The sequence below is a fragment of the Theropithecus gelada genome, chromosome 6, assembly GCF_003255815.1.
Source record: "Theropithecus gelada isolate Dixy chromosome 6, Tgel_1.0, whole genome shotgun sequence".
NCBI classification, from domain to species: Eukaryota; Metazoa; Chordata; class Mammalia; order Primates; family Cercopithecidae; genus Theropithecus; species Theropithecus gelada.
Genome location: NC_037673.1, coordinates 86,836,689 through 86,862,201, shown reverse-complemented (window position 1 = coordinate 86,862,201; position 25,513 = coordinate 86,836,689). Strand labels below are relative to the sequence as shown.

The window sequence follows — 25,513 nt, the reverse complement described above, 5'->3', positions numbered from 1 at the left end:
GTTTGTTACATAGGTAAACTTATGTCATGGGGGTTTGTCGTCCAGACTATTTTATCACCCAAGTATTAAGCTTAGTATCAATTAGTTGTTTTTCTTGATCCTCTCCTGTCTTCCACCCTCTAAAAGGCCCAATGTGTGTTGTTCTCCTCTGTGTGTCCATGTGTTCTCATAATTTGGCTCCCACTTACAAGTGAGAACATGCAGTATTTTGTTTTCTGTTTCTGTGTTAGTTTGCTAAGGATAATGGCCTCCAGCATCATCCATGTCCCTGTAAAGGACATGATCTCATCCCTTTTTATGGCTGCATAGTACTCCATGGTGTATTTGTACCACATTTTCTTTATCCAGTCTATCATTGATGGGCATTTGGGTTGATTCCATGTCTTTGTTATTGTGAATAGTGCTGCAATTGCTACTTCTTCAAGTAAAAGTCCCTAACACTAGGAAAGACAGTAACATAAAAACTGGGCTGATTAAGGATGGGCGAGAAGCAAAAATTCTCTCTTACAATTTTAAAATTATAACATAAAGATAATAATTAATAGTACATAAAACTAACTTTAGGTGGCAAACTGTTGGAAAAATATTCCATTAAGCAGTACTGAGAAGTTAGTGGCAGTAAATAACAAGTTTTGGGGTTTAAAAAATCATTTATAATAGTGATCCCCTTCATCAACATAGAAAATGTGGATACCTAGAAGGGCAATATGTCCAGGTAAGGTATTGAATATGAAATTCCAGCTAGCTATATGTAAGTTTGATATTTAAAAACTGGCAACCGGTTCCCTTCTGTTGTACTTTACCACTAAAACTCAATATGCATCAAGAAAGTATTTTTTGTAAAAGACAAAAATGACCAGGTGTGGTGGCTCACACCTGTAATCTCAGCACTTTGGGAGGCCAAGGTGGGTGGATCACCTGAGGTCCAGAGTTTGATACCCCTCTGACCAACATGGTGAAACCCTGTCTCTACTAAAAATATGAAAATTAGCCAGGTGTGGTGACCTGTAGTCCCAGCTACTCAGGAGGCTGAGGCAGGAGAATGGCTTGAATCCAGGAGGTGGAGGTTAGAGTGAACCAAGATCATGCCACTGCACTCCAGCCTGGGTGACAGAACACAACTCCATTTCAAAAATAAAAAAACAAAGAAGGAAGAAGATAAGAAAATAACAGATGTTGGCAGGCTGTGGAGAAAAGGGAATGCTTATATACTGTTGGTGGGAATGTAAATTAGTTCGGCCACTGTGGAAAGCAGTTTGGAGATTTCTCAATTAACTAAAAATTGAACTACCATTCGACCTGGCAATCCCATTACTGGGTATATACCCAAAGGAAAAGAAACTGTTCTACCAAAAGACTCATGCACTTGTATATTCATTATAGCAGTATTCACAATAGCAAAGATATGGAATCAACCTAGATGCCTACCAATGGTGGACTGGATAAAGAAAATGTGGTACACATATACCATGGAATACTATGCAGTCATAAAAAAAGAACGAAATCATGTCCTCTGCGGCAACATGGGTGCAGCTGGAATCCATTATCTTAAGTAAATTAACACAGAAACATAAAGCCAAATACTGCATGTTCTCACTTACAAGTGGGAGCTAAACACCGGATACATATGGACATAAAGATAAGAACAACAGACACTAGGGACTACTGCAGCAGGAGTAGGAAGGGTTGAAAAACTACCCATTGGGTATTGTGCTCACTACCTGGGTTATCAGATCAATCATACCCCAAACCACAGCATCACACAGTATACACATGTAACAATCCTGCACATGTACCCCTGAATCTAAAATGAAAGTTAAAATTTAAATAAATAAGAAAATAAAAACAAAAATAGAATGGGTTCTCCGGTTGCTTAAAGGCAGGGGGTTGACTTAATGATTTTAATGGGTCTCTTCAGCCCTTTCATCCCTGGGAGAGTAAAATTTTTCAAAGTAGATATGCTATATAAGCTACATATGCTATATAAAATTATCAAAATGTTGTCCAGGAACGGTGGCCCACACCTGTAATCCCAGCACTTTTAGAGGCCAAGGCAGGCAGATCACTTGAGGCCAGGAGTTCAAGACCGGCCTGGCCAATGTGGCAAAACCCTGTCTCTACTAAAAACACAAAAATTAGCAGAGTGTGGTGACACAGGCCTGTAATTCCAGGTTGAATCCAGGAGGCAGAGGTTTCAGTGAGCCAAGATTGTGCCACTGCACTCCAGCTGCACAACAGAGCTGTCTCAAAATAAAATAGTCAAATGTTTGAAAAACTTTTTTTTTTTAATTTTTTTTGAGATAAGGTCTCACTCTGTCACCTAGACTGGAGTGAAATGGCACAAGCTCAGCTAACTGCAGACTCAACCTTCCAGACTCAAGTGATCCTCCTACCTCAGCCTCCTGAATAGTTGGGACTACAGGTGCATGCCACCATGCCTGGCTAATTTTTGTATTTTTTGTAGAGACAGGGTCTTGCTATGCTGCCCAAACTGGTCTCAAACCACTGGACTCAAGCAATCCTCCCACCTTAGCCTCTCAAGTTCTGGGATTACAGGCATGAGCTACCACACTCAGCCAGAAAATATTTTATTATAGCAAGTAAAATTTTACCCTCATTATACAAAGTTGTGCATAGTCAAAATTTATAAAATAGTTCAGAAAAGAAATTTAGCATTCGTAATTCTTTCTGTAGACCAGACGCCATTTGAGCTTAGATGAATAAACCTTACCAACTCATCTTCTACATGATAATATGCACTGTCATAGCTTAACTGGCAATGCTTTTCTTTAGTTGTACATCTAGATGAAAATACACCAAAATGTTAACAGTGGTGTCTCTGAATGGACAGACAGTAGAATTATGGGTGATTTTCTTTTAATCAAGAAACAAAATATAACAGATTAAATGGTGTTCACATAACACAAATTACACTATTAATGAAGGAGAACAGAATCCAAATTTGATAGTAATTTTCATCACAAAATCCATAACATATATAAAAGTCTATTAACTATGAAGAATATAACAAACATAATATACATTATGTTTGTAATAGCTCTCAAATCTAGAAAACGAATACTACTCATTTTGCTAATAATAGCAAATCTTCTCTCCAGTCTGCATGCCAAATTTGCTGCACCGTGAGAATATTAAAGAGTTAAGTCAGAGTTACAAAATCTTGAAATACAGAGTTAAGACCAAAGGGGAAGAAAAAACCCTTAGTTTCATAGCACTCAGCCTATCAGCTGCTAGTTAAAATACAGTAAGCATAGATTTCATATTTTTCTTTATGAAACAGATTCTGACTACTGGTAGGGGTTTTTTTGGTTTTTTTTTTTTACAACCAAACAACAAAACTTCCAGTTGAGATGGCTTCCTTTTTTAAAAAAAATAAAAATATTGAGCATGTTGATATAATATGCAAAAAACTCCAAACTTGGCAGTAATCTTGACATATGTCCTCAATATCATACACCTTGATAGCAATGATCATTTATCAGTCTTTGATAGAGTTCTTGAGATTGAGTTCAAACTTTAATATATTAAGGTGAAAGAGCCATTTGACTCAAAAGCCAAAAAGCAAATATGAAAAGAGATTCCTACTTAAGCTCTGAAGAAGCAATGAAAGGGGGATGGGAAGTTAGTCTAGTTGGAATTTTACTCAGTTGTGCCAACTGCATCTAGTGGAGGGATTAGAAAAAAGCAAAGGAGATAACATAGTAGTGGGATGTTATTCTGGGCACCAAAAGCACATGTAAGTGCACACTGGCAACAGTGAGACAAGCTAACAAAGGGGACAGAAGATGTACTTGACAGGAATATAGAAGAGTTAGCAGATGAGTAGGCGGAGATGGCATATGAGACGTAGGCTGGGGAGCAGTAGGAAAGAGCCTTGGTGGTAAAGACAAATAGTTTAAATATAATACAAAATACAATAAGGGCCCAGTGAAGAAAGCTGAGAAGCCCAAGATAATGTCTACAGTACAGCATTTCAAGCTGTCTAAGAAGTAGATATTTAGACAAAAAATCTGAAAGGGGGAAGTTATGAAAGCAACAAGAGAAAACATTCAAAATCTGGTCCAAGTGTTTTTGTTTTTCTTTTAAGAAATGAAAAGATAAGGAGAGACCAGGAGCGAGCAGCTCAGGTCTGTAATCCCAGCACTTTGGGAGGCCAAGGCGGGCGGATCTCTTGAGGCCAGGAGTTCGAGACCAGCCTGGCCAACATGGTGAAACCATCTCTACTAAAAATACAAAAATTAGCCGGGGGTGGTGGTGCGTGCCTGTAATCCCAGCTGCTCTGGAGGCTAAGGCAGGAGAATCGCTTGAACCTGGAAGGTGGAGGCTGTAGAGAGCCAAGATTGTGCCACTGCACTCCAGCCCAGGTGACAGAGTTGAGACTCCATCTCAAAAAATCAAAATGAAAATGGTAGCTGGTAAGAATTTCTTGGAAATTTGCCAGTTACCTAAGTATTTAAGAAGACACAGTAAAAAGAAAATTTAAAAAATAGCAAAATAAATAATAAAGACAACTATTCAAAAGATCCTGAAAGCTTCAAACACAAAGAATAATGTACTATACAGTAACAGGAATGAAACACTTAATATTTTAAAACAATTTTCCAAACTACAGATAAATTTCTTAGAGTTCTGTTTTATTAAATGCAATTCTGGTGTATTTAATTCTTTTTTCTGAAATAAGTTATATTCTAATTAAATAAATTTTACTAAAAAAATCTGAATTCAGCTATTGTTCACTAACCCTTAATAATTTTTAACACAAATGTAGACACAAATGTGCAATGAATTTATGTATTCATTGTGGACTACACTTTTAAATCCATTCCTTGCTCAGTGGTTTTTGAATGCTTATTAAGTATCATTGACATTATGCTGAGGAAAAGCTGTTATTCTAGGAAATTCACCACTTCTACCACTAGGTGGAGAAAAAACACAAGTAGTATCTGTAATCAAAGCTAGTACAAGGCCCCAGGTACTTTACCTAGAATTTCCACCAGGTGTCAACCAAGAGGGGGGGAAAAAGATAAGACTGTTTTTCCCACTTAAATATGCAAATTTATAATTTTACGCATAGTGATCTAAACTCTGAAATAAATGGCCTGCTCATTGTCTAGTTTGCATATTTATACTTTTTATATATTGCTGTTGAGTCCAAGATACTGCCTTGTCAACTAAAATCCAGCCCCCAAAAGCTTAGTTTCTTTTGAAATAAAGAAAACAGCAAGACCAATAAGTTTAGTTTATTGTGACTCATAGGCTCAACCTACCCAAATACACTACGCAAAAGAATCTAAAATGTTTAGACACGGACAGCCAAAAATCTTCCAAGGTATTTTTGTTCATACATATATAGAGAGAGAGAGAGATAGCACCAGATTCATATTTTTTCTTTCTACATTTCTCTTGTAAGGCAGTTCTGTTGATTGCCAGTAATCTAGATGAGTTTATGCTGTTAGGCTCTGAATCCCAGTGTGATGTGACGAAAGCACTGCTATTTTTTACCAAACATTCACAATAAAAAGAGAAATGTACCTATATTTAAGATGTATCATGAGAATTACTACGTTAAATGGTCCAAGGCTCTTTCGGCCGAAAATTAAAGCTTCACAGTTAACCCCTATTTATATACCAAATCATGCTTTTTAAAAACAATTTTATGCGCTTCACTAATTTCTAACAAAGATTTTCCGATTCTGTTGCAAACAATATGTCAGCTAAACCACTATGTCATATGCCTTTTATAAGGTGGTATTTTTTTAGGCCGAACTCTATTCTTATTCCTCTGGACACAGGAGTTGTAATCATGTCTTACTCTGCAAATCTAGCCGTAGGTGGTGTCTTAAAAAGGACTTTTTCTTCCTTCGAGGAAGTGGTCAAGCTTCCCCCCAGCCCCCACCCGTGTCATCCTGGAAACAACTTGGTTGTTTTTCGGTGCTATCTAATTAAGCGATGTAGGAGAAAGAAGTTGAGGAGACAAAAAAGCCTATTGATTACATTGTACTTGCTTCTCTACCTCGCTCTTCAAAGGACTAAGGTTCCTTTGACCTCGACTGAGTTCATTTCCACCTTGCCTACAAAGTACTGGTTTAAAAAAAAAAAAATACAAGCCAAGTATGCTCTTGTCTATGAACAATACTTCTTGTCCAGTTTTATTACGTTTTCTTTGAAAATTCGTTAGATTATGCTCAACAATCGGCCGCTTGCCCAACCGGTTTCTCCCTTCCCCCATCTCTCTTCACACATCACTTTTTCCTCCTCCCATCCAGGCAGTTGGTAAAACGCTGCAGTGCCAGTAACGCACGCTTTGGGGTGGTCACTGCAGTTTATCCTTACTTGGCTTTGCAAACTCCCCACCCAGGCCTTGTCCCCTCGCGCCCCACTCTGCCATTATCTTTCCAGTAGAGTGTGCTCGGTAAGGGGCTCCAGATAGCACGTCGAGGGTATACGGCAGCCTGCCTACCAATAGGAGCCCACAATGAAGAGAAGTCAGCTTCAGCCGGCCGGCAGCTCCAGTATCTCCTTCCCCTAACTCTACACCTACTGTACCCGGGAGCGAGCGAGCAAGGGAGGGAGCGAGCGCAGCGCGGCGCGGCGCGGCGCGGGAGGGGGCGCGCAGGGAGGGCGGACAGCAGCCGCGGCCTGCGCCTGCGCATTGGGGTTGTTTTTCACAAAGCTGCTCTTAAAGTGAGCTGGCAGCCTTTAGCCGCCCGTCTTTGTAAGGAGACCACTGAGACGAGCGGGAGCGCGGAGCAGCAGCTTCTGCTGCCCTGACTTTTTAAGAAATCTCAATGAACTATTTGTAGAGAATCACTGATCCGGCCTGCAAGCATTTTGCACGGCAAAAATATCGATCAGTGTTAAGTGAAGATCACATTTTATATGCGATCTTGACTTTTTTGTCTTACATTATATTTTTATAGATTTTGTTATAAACATGGTGCTGGGAAAGGTGAAGAGTTTGACAATAAGCTTTGACTGTCTTAATGACAGCAATGTCCCTGTGTATTCTAGTGGGGATACTGTCTCAGGAAGGGTAAATTTAGAAGTTACTGGGGAAATCAGAGTAAAATCTCTTAAAATTCATGCAAGAGGACATGCGAAAGTACGCTGGACTGAATCTAGAAACGCCGGCTCCAATACTGCCTATACACAGAATTACACTGAAGAAGTAGAATATTTCAACCATAAAGACATCTTAATTGGGCACGAAAGAGGTAAGTTTTTCTGTTATTCAGAAGTCATTGGACTCATTTTCTTTGGAAACGTACCTTTTCAGTTTTCTGAATTAACGTGATTCTACTCATAGTATAACTAAGCAGTTTGATAAAGGTTAGCAAAGTTGGAAGGTTTGGATTCTCCTTGACGTTCATCGTGTGTTAAGCCGTAATGCATGCAGGCATCTGCAAAGTGACTGCAAACTACACTTATTCAACTACCTCTATACCCGGCTTGGTCTGTGCCATACGCGCTTGTAGTCCATTTGCACCTTATAAATTCTGCTTGAATCTAATGCAATCGTTTTACTAATATATTTTCAAATGAATTGCTAAAAGCTGCAGTCTTAGATTTTTGCCCTTTTACTTGCAACCTAAGATGTAAAAACTGAACTTCAATCAAGAAATGTAATAACATTTTTAAGAGGCTTAATGGGCGTGTTTCATTTTTAATTTTGGAATGCAAAAGACTTTAAAGAATTGATCACTGTGCTTTCATAAAAGGTTTATGTGGCTTATTTTGACATATGGTATCAACACCCCACGTGTTTTTTTCTCTATTCTTTCCCATTCCTTTAAAAATTTACACCCAGCATTCCTTATTTTAAAGGGTACTGTCTGTCATTATGATAGGTATCGAGTCAGTTTTAGAAGCCATTTAGGATCAGTAATTTTCTTTTCCGAGCATCATGTCTAACTTTGGAACGTGCATTCAATGAAACCCATGCCAGTCAAATGGAATTGAAAAGTATAGGGCACACTCGATTTGATTTTTGGTTAGAAGAGGGAGATAAAAGGTTGTCAAAGGGAGAAGGAGTCCTGAGATTTCCAATCTATTGTTTAAATGGTTACATTGTGGAAATATAGGAGAGTCTAGGCTTGTTTTTCTAAGTTTCCACCCTTTGTTAGAAGCGGTTCAATCCTGTTTCGGACCAGTTCTGGGGGGTGGTGAGGAGGGGCGCTTGTTCTGCTCTCAGCAGATTGGTTACACGCGTCAGGTGGTGGCGATGACTTAATTCCTAGCCCAAGAAGAATATAATGTTAAAACTGGTTATGTAATTTTTGTGCCTCTCCTTTTTAATGCAGTATTTAGTTCAGATGTTGGCGATTTTTCAGAAAAAAATCAGAGACATATTTTACCTTCTTTTTTATATTAAAAACGTACATCCTGGAGAGGTGCTGATGACTGAACTAAGGCAAGTGAGAAATGAAGGATGCTTTGAGGGGCAGTATTAATGCATGATTTCTGAAACTATTAAGGTGAACTCAGTTCTTTAGTAGGATTTTTGTAGATACAGGTACTTTGCATCCTGAAATAACTAATTAATGTCTCCAAGCGTTAACACTGATAGGAGATGCAGATGCCTAATGACAGTCTTGGTATTTGTTGAAAAGCAGATAGATGAGTTTGTGTTTCTACCTTTCTGAATATTGCAGCCTTTTATGAAATGGGTGAAAGAAACAGATTTTTCTTCAAGAGGTGGAGACTTGCAATGGGGGAAAAGTAGAACAATGAGTTGTGAGGACAAATATAATTTCATTAGTTACACCATGATTTCATAGTAAAGAAAACTAAATGCCCTGCACCCCCTACAAAATGCCCCCCAAACCCTGCAACGCGTAGACGAGCTCAGTCTGGAATAGTTTCAATGACTTGAAACTGGGAGCTCTCAAACTAGCCTGGTAACTGAGACTCCGCCCCGGGCGCCCGGGATAGGCGGAGCCAGGTTTGTTAGCCTGTTGCTAAGGCGATGGCAGGCGCTGATTGGATTGGGCGCGGGCGGGTGGGGAGAGGGGGCTCGCGCCGGTGCTGGGGCGAGGCTAGGAAACCGGCGTGCGCCGGTAAAGGTCCCTCCAGAGCCACCCCCACCCAGTCCATACTCACGTTTGTTCCCGGGCTTCTGGGGGCGCCCGGCCCGTGTCACATCACGTTCTATCGCCCCTCTTTTGGGCCTGCTAAGGACCATCGAAAGGAAACGACTTCAGGCTTTAGCTGAGTTGAGGGCAGACGCTCCTGCCGGCCTTACAGGTGCCGGATGGCCCGGGACCCAACTTTAGTGGAAAATCCTTTTCAGATGGAATTTGGATGGGAAGGGTTGGCAGGACCCCCGTTAGCTATCTTCCGGGTAGGAGGTGTCAGGGGACTCCTGTGAACGCTTCTGAAACAAAGCGTGTTCCCCGACCTCTCCAGTCGCCACACTGGCTACCTTGAGTTGACCTGAGGGGACAGAGCAGAGGCTGGCCCGGGGAAGAAAGAAAATGATTCCAATATCGAAATCTGGGTGGGGGCTTCGAAGGGTATTCTCTGCCCCCTCCCCCATTGTTTTCCGAAAGCTTCAGGCCCCCGCCTCCCCTCGGCCGCCCCAGTTTTCCTCGCGGAAACTAAAGGTGTCAGAGTGGCCCGAGCCAGATCGAACCGGTCGCCGGCTGGGGCGTGTAAAGCGGAAGCGCCGCGGCTCGCTCGCCCCGCCCCTCGTCCAGCAGGCTAGGTTGTGCGGGCACGGGCGCGAGCGCCGCGCGACGTATGCCGTATGTATAGCGGGGCGCGCGGGCGGCGGCGGCGGCGCGCGAGCAGGCCGGCTGGGATCTGCTCGCGCCGGTTTAGGCCGGTCCTCTCCTGCTCCGGTCTAGTTCTTGATTGACAGCCCGGCACTTGTTTACCACGGCGCGGCCGCCGCCGCTCGCCTCAATGAGACTGCTGAGCTGGCACAAAAAGGGAGCGAAGAGGGAAGAAAGGGAGAGGAAGGCGAACTTTGGGCGCCTTCGAGGGGAGCGAATTTAAATGGCCCCCAGCTCATCAGCTAGTTTTTGGTTCCGAAATCTGTTCAGGGGATTTGCACAGGGGACGAGGAAAATTGTATGGAGACATAAGCGAATTACCGTGATTTTTAAATAAAAGTATCGACGTATACATGCTTTTCCCCCCTTTTCTCGTTTGATATCAGGGAGGCATCACGTTTTTTGTGTATATTCAATACTTTGCTGAAGGAAAGTTAAATAATATGCCAGTTTTTTCTACTCTGGGGGCTAATCGTAAAGGTTTCTACACCGAGAAAACTAAAAGATATTTCTGTAATTATTTAGAATGCTAAATAAGTATTTTAATTATCTAGAACCCCCTCCCATATTTTCGATTATATTTCTTTATTTCCATGCCACTTGAAAAACAAATTTGACCAAAAAAATTGGTTGTAAAATGAAAGGTCATTCCTTTTTTTATAGAAACTGGAAACTGTTAATAATTAGACTTCATCTTCTTCAAGAATGTCCGACAATATTGTTTCCTTATAAGTAGGCACCTCCTAAATGCGGTTCTTGGTAATGATCTAAGGTATAGTTTATGCAAATTTTAATCGTTGCTAGGACTGAGTGTTGTGATCACTTTAGGTCAATAAATAATTATTTTTAATTACAAAACTGACAAAATCAATGTGTGTGCCTTTTTTTTTTTTTTTCTACTCCATCTATTTGACAAAGTTTTCTAGTGGTTTTGGAGTATCTATTCTATTCACATCTTTGGCATTATTTCCCCTAAACTGACATATGTTTAAAAGGGTTGCACGAACAGTTTTTATTTGATACATTGTAGTCTTCATGCGATAAATTTTAGCAAACAGCTGGAGACAAAGATAACATTATCTTACCATGATGTGAGACCCGAGCCTTTTGAGTATATATACTATTTTATCAACAGATGCTTTACAGTTTGGGTCATTTTCCATTTAAAAAATAAAAGTCTGTGGGGTGTGAGTATTCATTATCCCCATTTTACGGATAAGGCAACTGAAAACGGGATTTTTATTTCGTCCAGAGGAAATGATGAAGTTAGAATTAGAACTCGGCTCTCTCAGACTCCAAAGCTTGTTTTGTGGTCTTAATTATTATGTAAGCATCTTTAAAGTTATGCCACCCTGCGGAGTATGTAAATGTCAAATAATAAACTCTTTGTTTTCTTTTTATGTTTCTTTTAGATGATGATAATTCCGAAGAAGGCTTCCACACTATTCATTCAGGAAGGCATGAATATGCATTCAGCTTCGAGCTTCCACAGACGTAAGTATTATAAATAATAGGCATTTTTATACATACCCATGATCAGCGCATTTCTTTAAAATTAAGTATTCTAAATTTAAACACTTTTAGTTAAAAAAAAAAAAAAAAAAAAAACCCTTTTCATGACTGGAACTTGCTAGAGGAAAACAATATATTAAACATAAGAAGCTATTTTTTAATCTACCGTGGCAAAATTATAGAAAGCATACTCAAATTTCAGTCTTCTATCCCAATGTTCATGAGGTTTTTAAAATAGGAATAGTGTTTCCTTTAACATGAGTGAATTGGAAGGTGCTAGTCAAATAATAACCACTTTATACTTAGTTTATTATCAATTGTCATTATGAGAAAAGACCCTATCAAGTCTCAGTAGCTTCAATTTATAAAAAGTTCTGTGTTCCACCTTTTCTGCTAATACTAACCAATAACTAACCGATAGCAGTAAGCTTCAAAAGTAAAAATAATTAGGAATATCCTAACTTTAGAAATGTTGTTCTCCTGATATGAACTTAATAACTTCTGTACAAAGAATTATTGGGAAGGTCACACAAGAGATATGACCCAAGCTTAAAAGGAAAAATACATCAAGGATACGTTGATACAAAACTTGGAATCTAGTAAGAAAGGAAAAAGGAAAGTGGTGTATTCTTGAATTAATGACAGATTGTTGGAAGAGATTATACAAACTTTTTTTAAAAAAATAATGCCTTTTAGCAAATACTAAAACCTGCAAAATGGCACTTGTGCCGATTATTCTGGAGAATAAACAGATTACATAAGATTTTGTCAGGTGACAAATGTACATAATTCTACATTTGTTAATTCTAGTGCTTGAGATGTTATATAAAGAGAGAAGTCATAAATGGTATTTTTTAGAAAATTCTATTTACTATATTATTTGAGAATTTTATTTGGAATATAATGCCCTCATCTAATTTCTGAGAAAAATATTAAAGTTTGTCAATAGAATAACGCTAATATGGGGCCTGAGTATTTTCAGGGTCATTTAATGTTAAAGTTCTATCTGTAAACCAAAGTCATTTAACATAAACTTTGGATAATTATTAGCATACAGTTTAAGATTTTATTTCTCTGCTATATACAAGTTAATATGGGAGTCTAAAATGCAAAAAAAAATGTGAAAACACCAGTGTTCCTTATACTAATCTAAGCTAGCACTCTTCCTTGTAACTAACTGAACACTGAGTATTTTACTAATGAAATTATGAAAAAGAGACTGAACTAGCTAAAATAAAACCTTTCACAAGTAAGATCTGACAGTTAAAAAAAAATTTTGATTCTCTTGACATAGATCAAGAGGACTATTTCTTTTTCTTTTGAAGCCTGTAAAGTTAGAGAACAGCCAAACAAGAATTAGAAAATGAGTAAACTGAGAGATACAAAAGTAGTTTTTCAGTAAACTTATGAAATGTGAAATTTTTGAAACTATAATGACTATTCCAGGCCTTTTCTAGACCTTAATTAGTTGCTATAAAAAGATGATAATCTGACTAATGAGAAGTGGAGTACTATAGGAAATTTGGTCTGAATGTTTAACCAGTGTCTAGAATTTATCAGTAGAAATAGTTAAACCATTCTCAACTTTGTTTTTGAATTCTTGGCCTTTTCAAAAAATGTCCATTAAACTTTCATAATTTTGCCACCATCATTAAAAGTAGCCTCCTCTTAGTTTAAATGGATTGTATTCTTCTGGCTTTTTAAAGCAAAATTTTAAAGATATTTATTGTTTATTGTTACTTGGAAACAGAAAGTTTTTTCCCCAATGACTTATCCCTTTGGAAATTTTTTAAATTACATGTTTGATACCTCATTGGTACATAAACGATACAATATATTAACACTTCTATTCTGACCTACTGTGTAATTGTTAGAAAGAGGTATAAAATTAATATATTGACCTTTATATTCTGCACAGACCACTTGCTACCTCATTCGAAGGCCGACATGGCAGTGTGCGCTATTGGGTGAAAGCCGAATTGCACAGGCCTTGGCTACTACCAGTAAAATTAAAGAAGGAATTTACAGTCTTTGAGCATATAGATATCAACACTCCTTCATTACTGGTAAGAATTGACTGAATTATTCATTCTTTGTTTTTGGCATATAAATATTAAAGAATAATCAATCACCTAAACTATGCAGTTGTCATAATTTAGAAATACTGGTTTTCTTTTAAAATTCCATAAATATACATTTTCTTAAATACAGTCAAGAACACTGAAATTAATGACAAATATGCTCATATTTTTGACATTGTAGTACCTTTAAGTAAATATGAAACTAAGACCAGTATATGATATGAAGTATCTCTTACTCACAATATGAGTAACAAAAGCCATAACAACAAACAGATCTGGTCCTTGGATGATTTGAGTGGAAGAAGGACAGTAGTATCTTTTATTGTAATACAATATCACTTAACTTGACAATATCATAATCTAAAATTTGTACTATACTTTGTTATTCCAATAGAGGGATAGTTGTCAAATAATGGGGAATCATTCGTTTCATTAAAAAAACTCCTTTTTTAAAAGAATCTATTTTTAATTGCATTTGTCTGAGAATAAATCAAATTTGACTTAAAACTGTATTTGGTTTAAACAAATGATAACATCTTTAAAGCAAATAAGAAATGGGCATTTTCCTTTTTTTACATTTTTTTTATATTCTCAGAGAAAGATGTTAACATTTGGAATTATAGTCAGATTGCTTTCTGTGCTGCCTTTTTAAGGCAGTTTAAATGGAATGTGGAAAGGGTTTTTTTTATTTGGTTGGTTTTTCATTACTGTATTTGTAAATAGTGTGAACTAAAAAACTGTTTATGGGAAAGGCTGTACACCCTTTACCTTTTTTTTCTAATTGAATGGAAATTTATATAAAAATAAAAGTAATGGTATAATTCAAAACCATCAATTAGTTAAAAAATAAGAAGTATATCTGGATCCAAAAAAAAAAGCAAAACCAGTTTTAATTTTTATTTTTCCACAAATTTAGGATTATATTTTAAAATATTCTGGTATTGATTGTACCAATCCATACACTGACCTTTTTCTCTAAATTGTTTTCTTACAGTCACCCCAAGCAGGCACAAAAGAAAAGACACTCTGTTGCTGGTTCTGTACCTCAGGCCCAATATCCTTAAGTGCCAAAATTGAAAGGAAGGGCTATACCCCAGGTATGTATGAGGTAGATTCCCACAAAAAACTTTCTTCACTTAGCTTTTGTGTATAAATTTATAATATAACTATTAAATATCAACATAATATCGTATTCTTTTGTGAAATTACAAATTGTGCTTTTCCATTTGTTTTTTCACAAAATAGAATGTAGTTTCCTTTTTCAACTAGCTACTGATGAGTTCATTTCTATGACTCTTAAGTTATTTGCAGTTCCTAGGACACCTTTTCGTGCATGTTAGTTGCTCTTTCTTACTTTAGCTTTAAGAATCTTGATTTCTTGGCCAGGCGCGGTGGCTCAAGCCTGTAATCCCAGCACTTTGGGAGGCCAAGACGGGCGGATCACGAGGTCAGGAGATCGAGACCATCCTGGCTAACCTGGTGAAACCCCGTCTCTACTGAAAAATACAAAAAAAAAGAAAAAAAAAAAAACTAGCCGGGCGAGGTGGCGGGCGCCTGTAGTCCCAGCTACTTGGGAGGCTGAGGCAGGAGAATGGCGTAAACCCGGGAGGCGGAGCTTGCAGTGAGCTGAGATCTGGCCACTGCACTCCAGCCTGGGCGACAGAGCGAGACTCTCTCAAAAAAAAAAAAGATTCTTGATTTCTTTTGTTATTTTTTTCTAACAGTAGATATGTATATATTTTTCCCTCTCTAGGTGAATCAATTCAGATATTTGCTGAGATTGAGAACTGCTCTTCCCGAATGGTGGTGCCAAAGGCAGCCATTTACCAAACACAGGCCTTCTATGCCAAAGGGAAAATGAAGGAAGTAAAACAGCTTGTGGCTAACTTGCGTGGGGAATCCTTATCATCTGGAAAGACAGAGACGTGGAATGGCAAGTTGCTGAAAATTCCACCAGTTTCTCCCTCTATCCTCGACTGTAGTATAATCCGTGTGGAATATTCACTAATGGTATGTACACATTTAAGAGGTTTTTTCCTTTCTTTTTTCTTTTTTGAAACACCTGTCACCCAGGCTGCAGTGCCGCGGCACAGTCTCAGCTCTGCTGCAGCCTCTGCTTTCTGGGCTCCAGTGGTCCTCCCACCTGAGCCTCCCAAGTAGCTGGGAATACAAGTGTGCCTGTAGCCAGGGCTGGATAATTTTTGTATTTTTTGTCATGATGGAGTTTCACCATGTCACCCAGGTTGGTCTTGAACTCCTGGGCTCAAGTGATCCACCCACCATGGCCTCCCAAAGTGTTGGAATTAGAGGCTGAGCCACAGTGCCTGGCCCAAGAAGTCTTTGGTGTTTTGTTTTGTTTTGTTTTTAATCTTAAAGTTATGGAGACATAATTTTGTCTTACATCCAGGTTTTTTAATTCCATATATAGTGACATATGAAATACATAACTCTTTATATAGTTTGACTTATATGTAATGTACTATACCTTATATGTAAATGTACTATATAGAATTATACATAAAAGAGAAACTTTTCATGTATGTAAGATAAAAAATGAAGTAAATGGGGGTTTCAAATAACATTAAAATTGGTTATTAGTTTTTGAAAAGGAAATCATACTTGGCATTCTAAACGTAATATTTCTTTGCAATGTTTAGGTATATGTGGATATTCCTGGAGCTATGGATTTATTTCTTAATTTGCCACTTGTCATCGGTACCATTCCTCTACATCCATTTGGTAGCAGAACCTCAAGTGTAAGCAGTCAGTGTAGCATGAATATGAACTGGCTCAGTTTATCACTTCCTGAAAGACCTGAAGGTAATTTGATAATACATATCTAAGCTTAGTCTCTTACTATTATTATCAAGAAAATTATTTTGCTTCTGATATTTTATGACCCTAAATGAATGTAATCTTCCCCTAAAGAAAGTAGATGTGCCCCTAATATTCAGTTTTGATTATATGTCTTCATAGTTTTAATCACCAAACAAATAATTATTATTTTACCTTGACATTGCTTTTTAATACCTACTATTTTGTGTATTTTGACATGCATAAGAACATGCTGTTCGAATTGCGTGTATCTTTTTCCTTCAGCACCACCCAGCTATGCAGAAGTGGTAACAGAGGAACAAAGGCGGAACAATCTTGCACCAGTGAATGCTTGTGATGACTTTGAGAGAGCGCTTCAAGGACCACTGTTTGCATATATCCAGGAGTTTCGGTTCTTGCCTCCGCCTCTTTATTCAGAAGTAAGTACCTACTCTTAAGTATGCAATGAACTGGCTGTCTTGGGAAATAGCATTGCAGGCATTTTTTTTTTTAATGTAATTAGATCTTGATTATCATGATAATAACAGAACAAATAATTTAAAATGACAGAGTAAAAGTTAAGATTAAGGTTGTCAATATTTACTAAGTTTGAGATAGAGGTAGGACTGTTCACTTGTTAGGGAATTAAGACAATGATCTAACCTCAGGTTGAATTACTAATTTTTTTTTCTCTTAAACTTGTATCTTGAGACACATTTTTTGAAGGAAGAAGTTTGTATATCCAAGCATCAATAGGAAGAACTGGCATTTTGCAAACAGTGATTTAATAGCTAGAATTTATCTTATTCATGATTCTTTTCCAATTCTTGCATATTTTGACATTCTCAGTCATAAGAAATAATGTATTTGTGATAACATCTTAAAACAACATTCCCACATGGTTAGACTATTTTCATTTATCTCATTGATGGCAGCTAAGCACTTAAATGTAAATAAACATAGCCCTTAGGAGAAGCCCACAGACTACTGAGGAAAACAAGCTAAGAAGCAAAATATTACATCATAATGTGATAAAATGCACAGCTCATTTGAGGAGCAGCTTATTGGGTCTTGGGAATCAGGTGGGGCTTCTTGAAAAGGTGACCGTTAAGCTGAATTGTGAAGAATGAGTAGTTCTCAAAAGGCAGAAAGAACAGTATATGTAAAGACAAGGAGTAAGTAGGTAGGGTATCTAGCAATTTCACGATATTTCAGAGTGACTTTAGCCACTAGTACACATTTTTAAGGGGTTTTGGAGTTGGTTTTGATACCAAAATAATTCTGTAAATTACTAGAATCAGCTTTTTCTTTCGGTTACTGTAATTTACATAGCTGTTTTACACTGAAATATTACTCCCAAATTAAACATCAGGGGGATTGTTCATCAAATTTCTCTCTTTTTTTTTTAACACCATAACTGGAAGGGTCAGTTTTCCTTGGGATGCAATAATATGAGATCTTCTTCATTCATTGATTATAGAATATTCAGAATTCTTCATGAGACATAATTTTTTTCTACTAATACATAAAATTTCTGTTAGATGCTAAAAGTGTTCTGTCACTTGCTACAGATTTTGTCATTACATTTTTACTTGGACATTTCTTTCTTGCTTATTATAAGTCAGTCATTTCTGGCTTGATTTGAGGCTCCCTAGCTGTTCAAGGAGGCATTTTAAAAAGAATGGCAATCTAAGTATAGTTCACTTTTAAGCAATTTGTGGGAAAATTTTGCCACCTTTTAAAAAGCACCAAAGATAATTTGCAACTTTTAAAACTCTAAAATATGTTCAGGGTGTGATTTAACTAAGAGTTATTTGACTTTTTTCCTTCAAAAATGTGTTTTACCTAAAGCTTCTGAGGTAATTTGGGTTGTTCCACATTTAAATGCAAGTGGATGGGTCTCATCCAAAAGCTCTTTCAGTAAAAAATATATTAAACCCAACAATTTGCTTTTCTGTGACCATTCTATTATCTTTGTACCTGAGAAGCAACTTTTCATTAAAAATATGTACAGGCCGGGCGCGGTGGCTCACGCCTGTAATCCCAGCACTTTGGGAGGCCGAGGCGGGCGGATCACAAGGTCAGGAGATCGAGACCACGGTGAAACCTCGTCTCTACTAAAAATACAAAAAATTAGCCGGGCGCGGTGGTGGGCGCCTGTAGTCCCAGCTACTCGGGAGGCTGAGGCAGGAGAATGGCGGGAACCCGGGAGGCGGAGCTTGCAGTGAGCTGAGATCCGGCCACTGCACTCCAGCCTGGGCGACAGAGCGAGACTCCGTCTCAAAAAAAAAAAAAAAAAAAAAAAAATATGTACATATGAAAGTCACTCCAAAGATAAAGAAGGTGAGAGAAAATCTCTTGAGTATTTTGGGTTCAGTAGTTTTACTTCCTGATACACACACTGCATTTTTTGGCCATCTCTGGAGTTTTACACCCATGAGTTATTACCTCACATAAGCACATTGTTTATGTAAGTAAACAAATTGTTTGCACATTATATAAACAAAGAGAATTGTTTACACAATTTCATTTTTCCAAAGTCAGAGGAAGCAGTGGGTTAACTTTTTTGTAGAAGGATGAAAAGGGGTACTTTACAAAAGGAGATGATTGCTATGAAGATATTCTATATTGTGTATTTAGGTCTTAATTAAGTACTACTACAATACTGAGTAAGTCTTCATTCAATGATAAAATTTTACTGTTAATTTTTATGAAATAGGCGACTATTCAGACATACCTTAATCTTGTTAATCTAGTAATTAAATATCAGGTACTTTATAGGTACCAGCACCCTTTCCTCCCCACATAGCATTTCAGATATGAAAAGAGAATAATTGGATACAATATGCTATAATTGGCTACAATATGCTAACAAGCTATGTATGCTCTCTCTGATTACATTTCTTGACTAGTATTCAGAATTGTAATCATTTGCTGCATTCTTCCTAGACCTCATGAAATAACTCTGTAAACTTTTCTTCTCATTTCTTTCTAGATTGATCCAAATCCTGATCAGTCAGCAGATGACAGACCATCCTGCCCCTCTCGTTGAAGGAACACTTGGTTGAATCAAGTTGATGTGGGTTCTGAACTGTATCTCCTCCGGCTGAGGACAGAGAAGTATCTTGGAGACACGTTTCAGAGGAAGTGGAATTGTTTTTGCCCAGAAAAATGGCGAATACATGAAACAACCAGTGATCATGCTTTAGAAGCCTACAGCAACATTCTGGGACTGCTCCAACATGCTTGAAGATCTAAGCTTTTCTCTTTTAAAACTGGCACATACTCAGAGCAGTCTTCTTAGCCTATGGTCGTACGTGTCAAGACACCACGTTGTAAAGAGGGATGATCTCCTTCTTTTGATTTGAAAATTTGCACATGCTCAATGCTTACATTGTGCGGTTCGATGTCACTACAGCTTTTTTTTTTTTTTTTTCTATTTTTGCCAGACTCTTGATACTCTTAAAACTTGTTTGTGGTCAGCACAACAAGGAACAAAAGAAAGCTTTGAAAAAACTTTAACATGAAAAGACGCACTGACATTTTTTTTTTTTAATTTAATATAGCCTGGACTTTACCTGCGTATGCACATGCTCAGAATTGTCCTACTAGGCTGACCATGTATCACCTCTTCAGCTTGGATCCAATTGTGGATTTATTTACAAACATCAAATGCCTTCAAGCCAATCCTTTTTGCTGTATGTTTTGCAGCCTACTGTAGTAGATACGCAACAGATAATGTGGGGAAAAAAGAGATGAGAGGAGGAAGCTAATAAGAGACTGTCAAGATTGTATACCTTCTTGGTTTCTTTTAAAAATTTGTTGCCTTTCTACTATTACAGCAAAGCAGCATTTTGTTACTGACTGCCTAAAATCACTTAATCTCAGGTGAACGCATCACTTGCCAAACTGTTGGAATGCTATTTGTGTTTTGTTGCACTGTTTTTTTTTTTGTTTGTTCGTTTATTTGGTTGGCTTTTTGGAGAGGGAAATTTGGAAACGGGACATACACAAAAGTTATAACCCACCCACATTCCCTTTTTATCATGACATGCAAGAAGAAACTAGCTGAGCTAAGAATGGAGTGAAGAAAGGCAGTATGGCAGGCACCAGCAAAGAGTTGAGGGCTGTTGCTCTTAAAAATTATTTTTATTATTATTATTTTAAAAGTATGGAAGTTTTCCATTCACTGGGGAAAGGAGGGAGAAGTGCATTTATTTTTATACAGAGTTACTTAATTACCTCCAAAACACATATGTTGGAAATCGTTTTTGCTGGTGCAAAGTATATTAATGAGCAGGAATACATATATTAAGGTTATGATTAGAGAGCTCAATTTGTACCTTTGCTATCTTGCTCAGGCTTGATATAGCATGAAAACTCAACTTTATTCCAAAAGTGTATAACTTCAAAATTTAAAATACTAGAACGTTTGCTGCGATAAATCTTTTGTATTTTTGTGTTTTTCTAATGAGAATACTGTTTTTCATTACCTAAAGAACAATTTGCTAAACATGAGAAATCACTCACTTTGATCATGTATAGATTACATAGGAAGAACAATCACATAAGTAAATTATAGTTTATATTAAAGGTAATTTTCTGTTGGCTCATAACAAATATACCAGCATTCATGATAGCATTTCAGCATTTTCCAAGGTACCAAGTGTACTTATTTTGTTGTTGTTGTTGTTGTTGTATTTTAGAAGGAATTCAGCTCTGATGTTCTTAAAGAAAACCAGCATCTCTGATGTTGCAACATACGTGTAAAATGGGTGTTACATCTATCCTGCCATTTAACCCCACAGTTAATAAAGTGGCTGAAAATAATAGTAGCTCTGGCTTGGTGCTTGACCTGGTTAAATACTGTCTTAAAGCTCATACAAAACAAATAGGCTTTTCCATAAGTGGCCTTTAAGAAAACATGGAAGACAATTCATGTTTGAAAAATGCTGACAGGGTGAAGAAAGCCCAGTGTAAAAATGAATCGCGTTTTAAGTGATTCGGTTAAAGGGTTTGGGCTCCCGTAGCAAACTAATACTAGATAATAAGGAAATGGGGGTGAAGTATTTTTTTATTGTTAAATCATTTTGTGAATGTCCCCCTCAAAAAAAAGCTAATGGAATATTTGGCATAAAGGGCATTTGGTGGTTTTATTTTTGTTTTTGGGGGGATTGTCAGAAAATCCCTTTTCTCTCTTATGTCTGACTAGGGAACAATTGTTGATATGCATAGCATTGGAATACTTGTCATTATATACTCTTACAAATAACACATGAAGCAAGAATGACCAATATTCTGATAATTGGCACTGGATCACAAAATGTGATAAAACTTTAAAATGTATAAAACTTTATCAAATAAAGTTTTATTTTCCCCATTAAAAAGTATTTCTTTAGAGGCATTACTTTTTAAAAAATATTGGTCAATTCCTGACATAAGATGTGAGGTTCACAGTTGTATTCCAGTATTCAAGATAGATTCCTGATTTTTCAATTAGGAAAAGTAAAATCCAAAATGTTAGCAAAACAAAGTGCAATATTAAATGTTTGCTTTATAGATTATATTCTATGGCTGTTTGTAATTTCTCTTTTTTTTTCCTTTTTTATTTGGTGCTGAATATGTCCTTGTAGGCTCTGTTTTAAGAAAACAATATGTGGGAAATGATTTAATTTTTCCTATTGCTCTTCCTTGTGGAAAATAAAGTGTTTTGTTTTTTTCTGTTTTGTATAATTGTTTGGAGATTTATTTGAATCTTGATCATATTACTAACTCACCATACATGCAAATACATTAAACTTATAATTAAGCTCTATTTTAAGCCATTCTGGGTAAGAATTGTATCTAGGTCTGTACTAAAGAAAATTACTGACCAACTCTTAGGCTAAAGCAGTCCTCCTGTCTCAGCCTCCCAAGTAGCTAGGACTACAGGTGCACACCACCACACCCAGTTAATTTTCTAATTTTTTTGTAGTCATGGTCTCACTATGTTACCCCAGCTGATCTCAAACTCTTGGCCTCAAGCAATCCTCCCAACTTGGCTTCCCAAAGCACTGGGATTATAGGCGTGAGACACTATGTCCAGACTCTAAATTTCAATCTTAAATATGAAGCAAACTTAACCACGTGAAATAATTCACTTACAGGCACCAATTCCTTCTCACTGTGTTGTGTTGAAATTACCAGTGTTTCAAGAGTACATAAACATAACATAGTTACATTTTTTTTGTTTTTAAGAGTGTGTCTCACTTCATCGCCCAGGCTGTAGTGCAGTCGCAGGATCTCGGCTCACTTCAGCCTTGACTTCCCAGGTTCAAGCAATCCTCCTGCCTCAGACCCCCAAGTAGCTGAGACTACAGGCATGCCCCACCATGCCCGGCTAATTTTTGTGTTTTTTGTAGAGATGAGATTTTACCGTGTTGCCCAGGCTGGTCTCAAAGTCCTGGACTCAAGTGATCCACCCCACTTGGCCTCCAAAGTGCTAGGATTACAGGTGCAAACCACCACGCCTGGTGTGAAAGTTACATTAATTTCTAATTTTTGAAGAATATTACTAAATTTCTTTAAATTTTAAAAACAGTGAATATTCTTTGTCTTAAAAGAATCAATTTTATAGTGTCTGATAACCTTAGAAGTACTTTTGGAGTCACATTTAGAATTTTTCTTTCAGTGTTTATACATTCATGCATGAGTTATCAAGTTGTATATGGGCCTTACTATATGATTCTCCAATATTTCTTCCCAAATATATATTCACATGCAAAGTATGTTACAAAGAGGCATCTAGACATACACTTCGGATTTTTTTGTTTTGTTTTTTGAGACAGGATCTTGCTCTTTTGCCCAGTCTGGAATACAGTGATATGATCACAGCTCACTACCTCCCAGGCTCAAGAGACCCTCCCACTTCAGCCTCCCCAGTAGCTGGTACTACAGGCACATGCCACTATGCCTGCTAATTTTTATTTAATGTTTGTAGAGCTGGTATCTTGCTATGTTGCCCAGGCTGGTCTCAAATTCCTGGTCTCAAGCAATCCTGCTGGCCTCCCAAAGTGTTGGGATTACAGGCAAGAGCCACAGAGCCTGGCATAGACATACAAATGTATACATTTTATATACATTTATAGCCACTTAATTTTAGGAAGTACTGTCATCCTTTTCACTCAACCAGAAGCCAGCGATAGCATAATAAAGTCTTAATACATTAAGGAATAACAAGCCAGGCCCGTAATCCCAGCACCTCTGGAGACTGAGGTGTGAATCTGCTGAGGTCAGGAGTTCAAGACCAGCCTGGCCAACATGGGAAAACCCCATCTCTACTAAAAATACAAAAATTAGCCGGGCGTGCATGCGCCTGTAATCCCAGCTACTCAGAAGGCTGAGGCACAAGAATCACTTGAACCTGGGAGGCAGAGGCTGCAGTGAGCCAAGCTCACACCACTGTACTCCAGCCTGGGTGACAGAGTGAGACTCTGTCTAAAAATAAATAGATAAATATGGCCGGGCGCGGTGGCTCAAGCCTGTAATCCCAGCACTTTGGGAGGCCGAGGCGGGTGGATCACGAGGTCAGGAGATCGAGACTATCCTGGCTAACATGGTGAAACCCCGTCTCTACTAAAAATACAAAAAACTAGCCGGGCGTGGTGGCGGGCGCCTGTAGTCTCAGCTACTTGGGAGGCTGAGGTGGGAGAATGGCGTGAACCCGGGAGGCGGAGCTTGCAGTGAGCCAAGATCACGCCACTGCACTCCAGCCTGGGAGCACAGCGAGACTCCGTCTCTAAATAAATAAATAAATAAATAAATAAATAAATAGATAAATAATAAGGAATAACAATGACAGTGTGGAAGAGGGGACTTGTAGAATGAGAAGGGTAGACCTAGGTTCTGGGTTCAGTAACTTTAGATGGAGCATAGAACAAAATGCAAGTTGATTTCCTCATCTACAAAGTGGAAAAGTAGCTACCCAAGGTCATTTTCACCACTGGAGGTGTGAGCTTATACTTTTTTTTTTTTTTTTCCCAAGACTGGGTGTCTATCCTCCTGCCTCAGCCTCCAGATTAGCTAGCACCACAGGCATGTGCCACCATGCCCAGCTAGTGTTTTATAGAGACAAGAGTCCCGCTTTGTTGCCCAGATTGGCCTCAAATTCCTGGTCTCAGGTGATCCTCCCCCTTCAGCCTCCCAAAGCGTTGTTACACATCTTTTAAGTAAAAAGATAATGCTGTAAATCAGCTATATTGGACAGTCACCACATTGCTTCTAGGACTGTATTAGAATACTTAGAGACGTTGAGTTCAGCACACGTCCCTTAGGTTACATAAGAGCATGAATTATCTTCTGCTTTTGTATTAACTCAACTACACTTTGATCAAAGTCCTATTGCCATTAGTTATAATTTGTTGAATGGCTGAACTTGGTATATTTACCAGGACTTTTGGTTGTAGGATAGGGAGAAGTTCAGACTAGCTTAAGAAAAAACTGAATATATTAACTTGTAATTCCAGGAATAAAATATATTAAACACATCTGAATCCAGGAATCCAAACAATGCCCCGGGGACATACTTTTTTATTGCTTCATCTTATCCCTTTTTATATTGGCCTTATTCTTTCATATTAGCCTTACTTTTTCATGTTAGATAGACCAGAAAAGATCACCCCTTTTATACTTGAAGGATGACATACCACCTAGGGTCCCAAAATCACTTTTTTTTTTTTTCTTTTTGAGTCAAGGTCTCGCTCTGCCACCCAGGCTGGAGGGAAATGGTGCAATCTCCGCTCATTGCAACCTCCACCATCTCACAGGCTCAAACCTTCCTCCCACCTCAGCCTCCCAAGTAGCTAGGACTACAGGCATGCACCACCACACCAGCTAATTTTTGTATATTTGGTCGAGATGGTGTTTTGCCATGTTGCCCGGACTGGTTCTGAACTCCTGACCTCAAGCAATCTTCCCTCCTGGCCTCCCAAAGTGTTAAGATTACAGGCATGAACCACCGCATCTGGCACCAAAAGCACTTCTTAAAAGAGATTATGATTGGCCCATACCTGGGTCATATTTTATACCACATAAAATGGGTTTCTCAGTAGAAAGAGTTCTGTTTCCAGAAAGCACAAAGTGATTACTACATTCTTGCTATTTCGAGTGATGTCCAAACCAGCAGCAATGGCATCCCACAGAAGCTCATGAGAAAAATCAACTGTCAAGATCTACCCTAGAACACTGACCCACATGACCCAGATGACATTTTTGAGATAGAACTTTGTAACTACTGAGACAGTAGGCAGTTATACCTTCGGGATTTTTTTTTTT

The 25,513-nt window shown here is 38.1% G+C and overlaps 1 protein-coding gene and 1 long non-coding RNA gene across 6 annotated transcripts in view; one reads left to right on the top strand and one right to left on the bottom strand.

The window, feature by feature from the left end:
- LOC112626464 overlaps positions 1-9,678 on the bottom strand; it is a 37,855-nt gene extending 28,177 nt beyond the window's left edge. The window contains exon 1 of the long non-coding RNA XR_003119896.1: positions 9,121-9,678. This is a non-coding gene — a long non-coding RNA (uncharacterized LOC112626464). The remainder of the gene's footprint in view (positions 1-9,120) is intronic.
- On the top strand, positions 6,675-21,934 carry ARRDC3 (arrestin domain containing 3). 5 transcript variants are annotated; one of them, XR_003119895.1, is made up of 8 exons: positions 6,675-7,235; positions 11,207-11,288; positions 13,225-13,372; positions 14,382-14,484; positions 15,141-15,397; positions 16,045-16,207; positions 16,449-16,641; positions 19,197-21,934. XR_003119895.1 is itself a non-coding variant. In XM_025388561.1 (8 exons), the coding sequence occupies exons 1-8, from the start codon at positions 6,956-6,958 to the stop codon at positions 19,251-19,253; spliced, it is 1,245 nt and encodes a 414-aa protein (XP_025244346.1). In that variant the 5' UTR covers positions 6,675-6,955; the 3' UTR covers positions 19,254-21,934. The 5 variants fall into 5 exon arrangements, 4 of the variants coding, with proteins under 4 accessions (XP_025244346.1, XP_025244348.1, XP_025244347.1 ...); XM_025388561.1 differs by having other exon boundaries at positions 16,487-16,641; XM_025388562.1 differs by lacking the exon at positions 6,675-7,235 and adding an exon at positions 9,730-10,566 and having other exon boundaries at positions 16,487-16,641.
- Positions 21,935-25,513: the final 3,579 nt, after the last annotated feature.